The sequence below is a fragment of the Tenrec ecaudatus genome, chromosome 16, assembly GCF_050624435.1.
Source record: "Tenrec ecaudatus isolate mTenEca1 chromosome 16, mTenEca1.hap1, whole genome shotgun sequence".
NCBI classification, from domain to species: Eukaryota; Metazoa; Chordata; class Mammalia; order Afrosoricida; family Tenrecidae; genus Tenrec; species Tenrec ecaudatus.
Genome location: NC_134545.1, coordinates 4,864,169 through 4,876,585, shown reverse-complemented (window position 1 = coordinate 4,876,585; position 12,417 = coordinate 4,864,169). Strand labels below are relative to the sequence as shown.

At 58.5% G+C, this 12,417-nt stretch overlaps 1 protein-coding gene across 1 annotated transcript in view; it reads left to right on the top strand.

Moving 5' to 3' along the window:
- The window catches only part of DNAH10 (dynein axonemal heavy chain 10), a 129,485-nt gene that overhangs the window by 93,812 nt on the left and 23,256 nt on the right, over positions 1–12,417 (top strand). The window contains exons 49-56 of the mRNA XM_075534629.1: positions 474–671; positions 1,528–1,689; positions 2,122–2,296; positions 5,582–5,763; positions 7,078–7,214; positions 9,905–10,122; positions 11,700–11,921; positions 12,058–12,205. Of these exons, the coding sequence (XP_075390744.1) occupies positions 474–671; positions 1,528–1,689; positions 2,122–2,296; positions 5,582–5,763; positions 7,078–7,214; positions 9,905–10,122; positions 11,700–11,921; positions 12,058–12,205 (1,442 nt within the window). The remainder of the gene's footprint in view (positions 1–473; positions 672–1,527; positions 1,690–2,121; positions 2,297–5,581; positions 5,764–7,077; positions 7,215–9,904; positions 10,123–11,699; positions 11,922–12,057; positions 12,206–12,417) is intronic.

Sequence of the window (12,417 nt, the reverse complement as noted above, 5' to 3'; positions counted from 1 at the left end):
CCGGAGGGAGATGGGCCCACCCGATCCCGCAGCCTTGGAAACCCAGCAACTTAGCTCTACTCCGTCGTGCAAGGTTGCTGTGAGTCAGAATCGACTCTATGGTAGCAAATTTGGTTTTGAAAAATTTTTCAGAAGAGGACGCCCAGGCCTTTCTTCTGAGGCCCCCCGTGTGGGCTGTTACCTCCAACCTCTCAGCCAGTGCGTTTGCCATTTGCACGCACTTCCCCAGGGGTTCGAAGGACAGTGTCCGCTTCCGTGACTGTTTCTGAGGCATTCGTTCCACCCATCACACTGCAGAGCCGCCGGCGCTCCGTTCCCAGCACGTCTCCCACCGGAGCCCAGCCAGACCGGGCCAAGAGCCGGGAAAGACAAGGGGCTTTCTGGGTCACCTGAGACCCCCAGCACCACGGGGCCCAGGAGCAGTTGCAAGGCCACATGGCAACCCCCACTCTGTTCGCCCTCCTTCTCTCCAGGGGACAACCAGATGATCCCAGGGGAGCACAGCGAGGAGCTGGTCAGGCACGTGGTCCTGGTGCATGACTCCGTGGGGGAATTCAGCAAGCAGTTTCTGCAGAAACTCAGGCGCAGCAACTACGTGACTCCCAAGAACTACTTGGATTTCATTAACACGTACTCAAGACTGTTGGACGAGAAGACGCAGTATAACATAGGTGAGACGCGGACACGGAACAGGGCGCCCCGGTGGAGCAGTGGGGTGAGCGCCAGGCTGCTGGCTTCAGAGGTCAGGGGTTCTAACCCACCAGCAGGAAAAAGACGAGGGGGTCTGTAACCCTAGGGAGTAGTCCCCCTCTGTCCTGCAGGGTCCACGTGTATTGGAATCGGCCATTCCTTTCCAGTCTGGGGGTCAACTGGCTCCCTGGCGTCATGGCAACAGGTGATCTCTTCATCAAGTGGCTGTGCCGCCGGAAGAACAGGCAGACTCCGAAAACAGGGCCAGGCAACATGCAGTGTGCATTTCGAAGAGTCCTTCGGGCTCTTGTTTTTTCACTTTCAATCTTGGGGCACGCCCTCTGTAACTCTCGATGTTCTCCACATTCGAGATCTTCTTCTTCCTTCTCTTTCTTCCTGTGTGGCCCGCAGTGTGCTATGTCAGGACATGGTTTTAAGCTGTGATCTCACGGTGCCTGCGGACCAGAGCCCCTGGGTGTCTGTGGCCGAAAGCTTGGTGGTTTGGTTCTATCAGAGGTGCCTTGGGAGAAAGGCCTGGTGTCCATTAGAAAGAGGGTGGCGGGCACTCCTGGCAGCAGAGGTCCTCACTGATGCACGTGGGGCCGACAGTGTCAGGAATGGGCCCGATGGCACCTGGTTTCCATTTCCCTTTGGGGGTCGTTAGCCAAGGGAATCCCCGTGCGGCTGACGGCACCCCAGGCTTGGTGGCACGGACCTCTGAGTGACAGCTCATGAGAAATGGCGTCTGCTGCTCTCCTCCCCGCCGTGAGCCCAAGCGGCGTCCCAACGCTTCTCCCCAGGTCTCTGACCTCGCCCACCTGCCTGCTGTCTCCTCAGCTCAGTGCAAGCGCCTGGAGGGCGGGCTGGACAAGCTGAAGGAGGCCACCATCCAGCTGGACGAGCTGAACCGGAAGCTGGCCGAGCAGAAGGTGGTGCTGGCCGAGAAGTCGGCGGCCTGCGAGGCCCTGCTGGAGGAGATTGCCTCCAACACGGCCATCGGCAAGTGTGGGGACGCGCTGCCCAGGCGGGAGGCCACAGACAACTGCGGCGTGTGAGTCCCTGCATTCCGAGGGGACTCGGAACAGCAGGAGAGCCGATAGTGCAGGGACGTAGCTCACATGGTGGGTGACGGACGGGGGCTCGCAGGGACTCAGCAGAGTGATGTCCAGGGGCCAGGGCGGGCAGGCCAGCCGAGCGGGTGGCTCTTGAGGTGGGTCTGAATGAACATCAGGAAGGTGATGAGGAGGCAGTGGGGGTCGTCTTGGTGACACAGGGACACAGGAAGGGCAGCCTGGCAGCAGAAGGGGGGGGTAGCGGGGGTGGGAATGGAGCGATGGATCACAGCTGGGCCAGGAAAGGCAGGTCCTGGTGCTGGAGACCCTTCCCTGGCTCCCCGGTCCCCTGCTGACCCCATCTCCCACCCCTCCCCAGCCGAGGAGAAGAAGAAGCTGGCGGAGGAGAAGGCCATAGAGATCGAGGAGCAGAACAAGATCATCGCGGTGGAGAAGGCGGAGGCGGAGACAGCGCTGGCCGAGGTCATGCCCATCCTGGAGGCGGCCAAGCTGGAGCTGCAGAAGCTGGACAAGTCCGACGTGACAGAGATCAGGTAGCCTGGCCGCCTGCCTTGTTGCTGGCTGTGCCGACCACCAGGGCGGCAGTCATGGCACCATGCTGAGCGCCGGGTCCTGGGCCAAGCACTGGCCCTGTTTAGGTCCTGACCCCTCACCCCCGCACCGGCCATCCCTGTCCTCCTCTACTGTGCAGGGAGGGGACCGAGTCAACAGGGAACCCCGGCTGACTCACCAAGGATAAGGGGCTCCAGAAGTGGGTGGCCCGACAGGGAGCTGGCACCAGGGTGTCTCCCCCTCCTCCACGGCACACTGGACACTGCAGCTGTGAGGCACACTCCCTCTCCAGCTGGGGGTCCTGGTGACCGCCAGACAGTTCAGAAGTCAACCTGCAACCTGATCCCCCCTCACCCCAACCTTGCCCCTGTATGCTGAGCCCTGGTTAAGGAATCTCTGCGCTCTCCTCTCCTCTTCTGCCTCCCCAGTTGGGAGAGAGAGCCAGCGTCCCAGCCAGCCAAGGGCTTTCACTCTGTGATCCCGAGGGGGCAACTCTATTCTCAGAGCTCCTCTTTCAGGATACCTGTAGCACACCTGGTCCAAGGATGATGCCCTGGCTTTCTTATTGGCGAGAGGGATGCTAACCTGAGAAGAAGGTTGGCTTATTCCAGAGCAGGGACCGGATTCCTAGGAGGGCTGCTGCAGTCGTTTCCCAGTCAGTGTCTTGCGCATCTTCATGGAAGCAGGCTGCCGCCTCTTTCTCCCTCAGAGCAGCTGCTGGGCTCGAACCACCAACGACCTGCGGTTAGCAGCCCCATGCCTAACCCACGACCCCACCAAGGATCCCGGAACTTGTGTCTTTAGACTCATGCATGTATTACAACATAAACACCACGGCTGATTCTCAGTGTTTGTAACAACACACTCTGCTCCCTCCTCTTTGTCTCCCCCCGCGTTGGTCTTTCTCTCTCTCTCTTTGTAAGGACACATTTTAGAGAGCTTTTGCATGACAGTAGATGAAGCAAGCTGTCTCCCAGCCTTTGCAAAGAGCTGCATCGGGTCCCATTCCATGGCTGTGCTGTGTTTCATTAATGACGAACCTCGCTGGTTTCCAGCACAGCAAAGGATAACCTGGCCTTGCCTCTTTGGGCACCTGTGTCAGGCCCGCCAGAACTGCGTGGCTGGCTCCAAGGGTATGGCGTGCCAACGCCCCCAGCTGCCTGGCTCCTCCCTGGGGCTGCACGCATTCCCACTCACAGTCCACTCGCTCAGGGGTCAAGGCCACCCTGACATGCTTTGGAAGAACCATCTGGCCCTCTGCTGCCAGTATCCAGCCCCTTGAAAACCCGGAGGTGCCCAGTCCTGCTCTGGGTTGGGCTTTGCCACCCCCAGGAGCCTGCAGTTTCACAACACCAGCGACAGGGGGCGCTCTCAGCCACTTGGAAATTCACTGTTCCCCCCACGAACTTACCTAGATGAGGTAGTGTGTGTGGGCGTCACTTACCTTATGGCGGACAGCTTGGTTTGTGTGCCTGTGTGTCTGCCGGGGGCTGTCTTGTTTCTCTTCTTGTCCATTTCCAGATCAGAGAGAGATGAGCTTTTTAAATCCGTGGTAGGGGTTACGGTACTTCCCACAAGTTGGCCGCCCACGGCCGTCTGGCTGTGTTTATGAGGTGCATGCGTTCATCCCGAGTTTGCCAAGCACACAGGTCTGTAACGTCCTCCGTGGCAGGTGGTTACTTTGTTATTTCTGCCTCAGGCATCGTAGTTAAAAGGCCAGGCTGTGGAATGGTTTCCCGTGGCTGGTTCTACAACTTTCATCCTGTGGGGTTTCCAGTCTAAGTCTTTGATGTGGTTCAGTTTCTTCTTGGTGGTGGTCTCTGTGTGTGTGGCCTCATCCACCTTGTGTCTGAAGACATCTCACGGATTCTTGGACACACACACACACACTGAGGATTCGGAGCGTGGCAGCTGAGCCAGGCTTCACCCACCACCCACCCCAGAGGAACCTTTAACCACCCAGAGAGCGCCCCACTTTCATCAGCAGGGACTCTGGCCTCTTGGAGGCTTTCCCAGTGACTCTGGGGCCATTACCGTAGCCCTCGGCTGGGGCTGGGCTGCTCAGCCCGGTCTGCTCTCTCCCCTCTTTCCCTGCTCCACCTGCTCTGGGTCACCCAGGCGGGGATTTTGCATCTCCCTTTCCCTGTGGATTTGACTTGGAATTCTTTCTCGGCTCCTGATCTGAAGGCAGCTCTGCTGGGTTCTGTTTTCTGTTATGAGCGGGCCAGAATCAGTCCTGCCGACCCCGCCAGTCCTCTGAACATGTGGGTGGTGCTGTGAGTCAGGGACCTTCCCCTCTCTCACCTCCGCCTTCTGCTCCTCCCTTTCTGGCTTCCGGGGCCCGGCTCCCCCTCGGCCTGGTGGGGACGCTGTTCTCCCCTCCGCAGGGGTGACCTGCTCTCCTCAGAGACATAGCCTGTGGTGGTGAAGAGGTTTTGGGCGTAGAGATGTAGGCGCGTGTACAGAGCAGGCCCTGTTCCTTGTCCCCGGGACTGGTGACAATGATGGCAGTGGGGATCACCCTACTGGAGCAGCCCCCCTAGGGGATGCTGGAAGGATCCAAACTCCCTGCCTTGGAGTGGATGCCGACCGACTCATAGGGAGCCCGGAGGACAGGGTGGAGCAGCAGCCCCTGTGTTTCCGAGACGGTAGCTCTTTCCAGGAGTAAACAACCTCCTCTTTCTTTCTCCTGCAGAGCAGCTGGTGGTTGGCTGCAAAATAAGGTACCTACACTTTACTGTAGGAGCCCTGATGGTGTAGTGAGTCATGAGACGGGCTGCTAACCACAGGGCCAGCGGTTCAGAACCACCAGCTGCCCCGTGGGGGAAAGGAGAGGCTTTCTACTCCCATCGAGACTGAGTCTGGGAAACCCACAGGGGCAGCTCTCCTCTGTCGCCTAGGGCCCGTGAAGCAGGACCCACTCGGAGAGCGTGCGTAGCACCGTCAAGGAGTATGGGCTGTGGCGTGGGAGGGTTTCCTTGCTGAGGCCACTGAAGAAGGGGGTGGGGTGGGCCACATCGGTTTGGGAGGCTCTGGGTAAGCGTCTGAGGAGTTGCCCGCGATGCAATTATAAATGTTCCTTCTCAGGTTCCGCCCAGACCCCTGCACTTTAATCATTGCTCCCTTCCCCGTCCTCTAACCATTCAAGTCCCAGGAGGCGGGACCCAGTCCCTGCCAGACCCAGGAGCCAGCGCGGTTCCCAGATGGCACCACCTCTGCCACTGGGCCCTTCCTGTCCGACCCACCTGTGTCCTGCCTCCTGGCAGGTCCTTCGCGAAGCCGCCGAAGCAGGTGCAGACGGTCTGCGAGTGCATCCTCATCATGAAAGGGTACAAGGAGCTCAACTGGAAGACGGCCAAGGGCATGATGTCGGACCCCAACTTCCTGCGGTCCCTGATGGAGATCGACTTTGACTCCATCAGCCAGAGCCAGGTGAAGAACATCCGAGGTGAGCCCTGGCCAGCAGCCACTGGGGCCCCTCTCAGGTCTGGTCTCGGGGCCTGGACCAAGAGACCAAAGGCAGACCCCTCGGGGTGGGGTCGCCTGGGTCCCCATCTACTGTGGAGCCAGGGGGCAGTCGGCAACACAGAGGCACTTGCCCTGTGTGGGGAGCAGAGGGCCCCTGAGGAAAATGGTGGCCATACGACTGTCCTCTAGGATGGCCGGTGGGCAACAGCAGGTGCCCACTGGATGTCCTACTCAGCAGTGGATCTGGGTCCCGCAGAAACAAGCCCTTTTGGCAGGAGCCCAGCCGGGCCTTCCCTGCAATTGCTGGGCTGCTCTGGGCTGTGTCCCCTGACATACCGGGCCTGCTATAGGTCCCGAGAGTGGGCAAGGAAAGCTCTGGGTCCGTGTGGGTGGACAGGGAGGAAGAGAAGCTTCACCCATTGCCAGCCCACCCTCCACCGTGGGTGATCAAATGCCTGCCTCCTTGTGTGCATCTGCTCCTGGACCCAGTGGGAATGTTTTTCCTGCTGCCACTGAGTCAACACCAACTCATGGCAGCCACACGGAGGGTTCCCAGGCTGTGACTCGGATGGAGCCAGACAGGCTCCTTGGGAGGGAGCTCAGCCCTTGCTGAACGCACTACGGGTGTCACGCCACCGCTTAGCACCTTTGTCGTCAAGTGTTCCTGCAGCCCCTTTCAGCTGAAGTCCACAAAACAACCACAACAGAGACCCTACGAAACTCCGGCTCTGAATAGCCACCGGATGGGCTTCAACTCACTCCCCCGGCGAGGGTGGGGATGGGGACTGAGGGACTCGCCGCCTGTACAGACCTGTTCTTCCCAATCAGTTCCTTGCTCAGAGTCACTTTGGGGCCCCCTCGGGGGTCCATGGACACCCGGTGGTCACACCGGAGCAGCTGGACATGAGGAGGTCACGCACACCAACAAACTCAAACTCCCGGCATGAGTCAAGGATGACTCACAGCCCCCCTGTGGGTTGCTGAGACTCTCACTGTTTACAGGCGTAGAAAGCCCACTCTTGCTTCTGCAGAGTTGTTTTGGCTCATGGTTTTGAACTGCCGACCATGCGCATGGCAGCCCAACACATAGCCACTATGCCACCAGGGCTCCATAAGAGGCCCGACATTCACTTAAACAGAGCCCGGTCCTGCCCACGAGTCGAGTTTCGGGGGGCTGAGGCCTTAGGAGCGAGGTATGCATCTGCCTTGGCCTCCCTCAGCCAGCGGGTTTTCTGTTGTACTTTCCGAGATGGCGTTGGCCGCTCACCGAGCACATGACCTCCTTGACCTCTAGGTCTCCTGAAGACGCTCAACACCACCATCGAAGAGATGGAAGCTGTGAGCAAGGCAGGCTTGGGGATGCTGAAATTCGTGGAGGCCGTCATGGGCTACTGCGACGTTTTCCGAGAGATCAAGCCCAAAAGAGAAAAGGTACCACCCACCTGGGGGACCTCACGACCCGGCAGGGACTGAGCTGTGTCAGAATGCATGTGTCGGGCGCCCTGGCCGCACTGTGGGCTCGGCATTGGGCTGCCACCTTCAAGGTTGGCGTTGAAAGCGACCGGCCGCTCTTCAGGAGAAAGAAGAGGCTGTCTTCTCACAGGGAGGTTTCTGGTCTCAGAGCCAGCTGGGTGGCAGTGGCTTCGGATGGGGCTTCGGCTTCTCTGAAGAGGTTTGTGGTAGTGTTCTGATGCTAAGCCTCCTGAGCAGTGAATGATAGCCCCGGAGCTCTGCTTCCACCAGATGTCCTGTGAACCCCCCGGGAGGGAGGGCTGAAAGATTCTCGAATGCCACAGGGAAAGAACAGGCTGACAGACGTCCGCCGCAGTTCTCTTGAGCACAAGCTGGGCGTCTTCCGCACAGCACTGTGCACATTTGGGGCTAGATAGTCCCTTGAGGAAGGAGCCCGGGGGTGCAGTGATTGCCAACTGAAAGGTCGGGATTCAAAGATGTGATTATCTGCTCACACAAGGGTGGTGTTCTAGAAGGCACTCAGGGCAGCCTGCCCAGCACACACCGATGTCCTCATGGGGTCAGCGAGTGACACCCCTGCCAGTGCCCTCCTTCGTGCGAGGGTTAGCCCCATCCCTGTCTTATACCCACAAGATGCCAAAGACACCCCTGCCCCTCCCCCAAGGTAGGCCATTGCCAGCTGCCATTGAGTCTGTGGGACAGAGTAGACAGCCCCTGTGGATTGTTGAGACCGTAACTCCTTCTGGGAGCAGAAAGCCCCGTCTTCCTCCCACAGGGGGGCTGGTGGTTTTGAACTGCTGACCCAGCTCATAACCACTATGCCGACAGCATGTGAAGTAGAGATACCCAGGGCACGTAACATTAATTCCCCCGCCCCCCCCCCCACCACGTTCTGGCATTGCTTTGTAAGAGAGCGGTATCACACGGAAGCTCGCTTACTCAGGAAACTTCGATCCCGTGCAGAAAGGTGTTGTCTCGAATGGGTTCTCTTCTCCTTCGAGGTTCCTGTGTGTGAAGGTCATCTTCCTGAGACCGTCGTGCGTGTGAAAATTAGGCCGCCTGCTCATGGGGCTGCAGGGCTCCCTCCTCAAAGGGACGCATGGAGCGTTTGCCGCAAAGTGGTGCAGCCATCACGTGGAAACGAGGCCTTGTGCCCTGACAGTGGCGCGTGGAGGCCGCAAAGAACTTGAACTTTCTTAAAAACTGCTGTGTGAGCAGGTCCCCAGGTGTGAGACTGCTTTACTGTTGGAGCACATGCAACAAAGCATGCACGCCGCCTTTTCTGCCTGTCTGCGTCACCCCGTGACGTTGACGGCGTTCTTCGAGCTGTGCAGGTGTCCTCACCCTCCTGCTCCTACTGGTCCCTCCCGTTCACAGCCAGCCACCGCCCCGGCTTCGTCCCGCACCTTGCAGGTCGCTGTTGTGGACTTGGCCCCACGTAGACACACGCCTTGTCCCACTTTCTCCCTGTGTTTCCCGTGTCCACTCCTCCTTTCCTAACCTTCTGAACGTTGCCCTTGGCTACATGCTGCTCTCTGGATCTCAAATGGTTGATTAGTCGAAGGCAGCGGTTCTCAGCCTTCCTCATGTCATGACCCTTTAACACAGTTCCTCAGGTTGTGGTGACCCCCCAACCATAGAATTATTTTCATTGCTACTTCATCACTGTCATTGTGCTACCGTGATGAATCGTCATGTAAATATCCAATAGACAGGGTGTGTTTTCATTAGTGATTAATCCCCAAAACAACACGTCATTCTATATTGTGAAATCTTGATTTCTAATGACAAATCAGTGAAATGTTGTCTTGGAGTGTGGTGTAGCATGGGTAACAGTCTTCACGCCGGGTACTCGTAGGTGGGTGTATCTGCATGTGGGTGGACTGCCTGGAGACGGATAGAGGGGCGATGTCTCCATTCCTAAAACCATTGGAAATATGTGTTTTCCAATGGTCTTAGGCGACCCCTGTGAAAAGGTCACTTACAACCCCAAAGGGGTCACAACCCAGAGGTTGAGAACCGCTGGTTTACAGTGTGAGCCCCTCCCCAGTCTTCCTGTCTCCCTTCAAGACTTGCCTGTTGTTTGGCTGAAACTTGAGCTTTGGGAGTGAGTTCGTCCCAGACCCGCAGGGTGACTAAGGACCATCGCAGGGTGACTAAGGACCATGGCCTCAGGGGTCCAATCTCTGTCTGACACGTGACCCCGACTTGATCCTTTTTTATGATTCTGAGTGTAATTCCACATTCTACCAGGACCTTCTCATGCGTCCCTTTCAGAGCGGTTGGCAGTGGTGGCTGGGCACCACCTAGTTCTTCTGGTCTCTGTCATTGGAAACAAGCTGATGGTCCCGTGGTTCATAAGTACCCTGGGCTAACAGTTTCCACGGTTCCCGGTTTTCATCACCCTCTTCCCTCAGACTGAGGCCACCAACTGCAGCGCTTGAGCTTTTAAGACCATAGTCACGACTATGTACAGGAGATGTACAAAACTGTCCTTGTGAACTGTGATGTGCCAGCTGACTTTGGTCTCCCTCAGACCGTGGATTTGAGGCCCAGGCCCCACGGCTTCCGGAAAGTATGAGACTGTTTGTTCTTGCCCCTCCAGTTTCTCTGCCTGCCCCCTCCATTCTGTGGCTGTCTCTTCCCAGGTGGCCAGACTGGAACGGAACTTCTTCCTCACAAAACGGGAGCTGGAAAGGATCCAGAATGAGCTGGCCACGATCCAGAAAGAACTGGAAGCTCTGGGGGCCAAATACGAGGCAGCCATACTGGAGAAACAAAAGCTGCAGGAGGAAGCGGAAATCATGGAGAGGCGGCTGATCGCGGCCGACAAGCTCATCTCGGGTCTCGGGTCGGAAAACGTCAGGTCAGTGTGGAACGCAAACCCCCAAGCACGGTTCACCCACTGCTTGTGCATTCCGTATCGGGAGATGCCCTGATGTGTGACACTCCGCCTGTCACCCCCAAACCAACACTCATGGGCACTCGTGCACGCGCTCGGAGGGGTGGACAGGTGGGTGGCTTTGAACACACGCGTTGGGGTCAGCCTTGTGTCGAGGGCTGTGAGTTTGGCAAAGCTCCGCCTTCTCGTCTCAGCTCACAGACCGTCGACAAGGGTGTGCCTTAGGGAGAAGAGGCTCATAGCGTAGAGAAACTCCTTCCAGGCCAGAGCGTGGGCTCGTGAGATAAATCGGGGCTCTTCAGATGTGCGCCAAGAACAGGGCCATGTGCTGCTTCATTGATGAAGCTGCTGGGACCAGAGGCTCGCGGGAACCCTGTGCGGCCTCGGGAGCAGCTGCTCAGGCTCTGCTGCACCAGCATGGGGAGTGACAGCTGTCGGACACTGGGGCCACGAAGAACGAGAACCTATGGCAGCTCTCAGTGAGACTTTGTCGCTTGTAGGTCAGCGTCCTAAGTGGGGTTCCCTGCCACCTTGGTTCTTAGTTTTACATGGCGTTTCTACCCAGGAGCACATGAAGCGTTTTCATTTTACCACTATCCTGTCTGAGGTGGCTTAGGGCCCCTTTGCGGGATCTGCTTAGACCTGCACTGTCATGTATTCAGGAATGACTAAGGGTTAGGATGCAGCACCGCTGCGGAGGCAAGGAGAGACCAGGGTCCCCTGGCAGGCCGCCTGGGTCCTAGCCCCGGTTACCTCCCTGGTGACCTCTGAGCCCAGAGCCTGTTGTGGAAGAATTGGTAGATGGACCATGCTTTCTCATGGCCCAGGTGTCATGTTCTGTCCTGGGCTCCAGGTTCACGTGGATGGAGCTGTCTGCAGAGATGGGCAAACCCACCAGGCACAACTCGCCCCCAGGCTGGGACCGTGGTCTCCAGCCCGGCATCTGTACAGCAGGCGTAGAGGCGCATAGACAGTGTCGGAATGGCTAGAGGGAGTGTCTTTTAGCCGTTTCCTGGAAGAGGCCAGAAGACACTATGCTGCTCTCTTTTCGTCTTGGATAGGGTTCTGCCACCGAGCCGGGCAGGGCTGGTTCTCTCTCGGTGGGCATGTCTCTGTACATCGGTGACTGATAGGCATTTGGAAGCAATGCCTTTACAACTTGGGGAATGGCATTGCGACTGAGTGGGTTCTACAGATGTGCCCGGGCCCCCTGCCAGGTGGAGGCCCTGGGTGGCTTAAGGGTTAAGCTCTCGGCTGCTACCTGGGAGGTTGGAGGTTTGGTCTTACCCAAGGAGGGCCCAACATTCCGCTTCCAAAGGATCACAGCCGTTGGAAACCCGCGGAGCTGAGTTCTGCTTAGACACCCCTGAGCTCACTAGGTCATGCTGAGCCCTGACCTGGGGTAGTGTTTCCAAAGGCCCGGTAGCCTGCATGACCAGACTCGGTCTGAGGTGGGAATCCCCCTGGCAGTGCAGTAGGCGACCCTGCCAGCAGTGGGCAGAAGGTGATTGCCACCCTCCACCCCAACTCCACTCACACAGGTGGCTGAACGACCTGGACGAGCTGATGCACCGGCGGGTGAAGTTGCTGGGAGACTGCCTGCTGTGTGCGGCGTTCCTGAGCTACGAGGGGGCCTTCACGTGGGAGTTCCGGGACGAGATGGTCAACCAAGTCTGGCAGAATGACATCCAGGAGCGGGGCATCCCCTTGAGCCAACCCTTCCGACTGGAGAGCCTGCTCACAGACGACGTTGAGATTAGCAGGTGGAGGGAGCTGGGGAGACCCTGGGGCAGGGGTGGGGTGGGCAATACATAGCTCAGGGGAGTGAAGGGGGGTAGGGCGATGGCTGCAGCCACACCCAGGAGTCCGGGTGGCTGATCCTTCTGCCGACCCTTCCAGGTGGGGCTCCCAGGGGCTGCCGCCTGACGAGCTCTCGGTCCAGAATGGCATCCTGACCACCAGGGCCAGCCGCTTCCCCCTGTGCATCGACCCCCAGCAGCAGGCCCTCAACTGGATCAGGAGGAAAGAAGAGAAAAACAACCTGAGGGTACGGCCTGATCCGCCCCTGCCACCCGCTCCGCCTCTGTCCAGCAGCCGCCCAGCCCCACTGCCCGCTGACCCCGCATGCAGGCCTCTCTTCTCGACACACGCAGCCTCCTGGGCTGTGGGCGACTGCAGACAGAGACCATGGCTTTCCCCTTCCTGGGCCCTTTCCACCCTGCGAGCGCGTGGCGGCGGGCGTCCATGCTCAGGCACTGT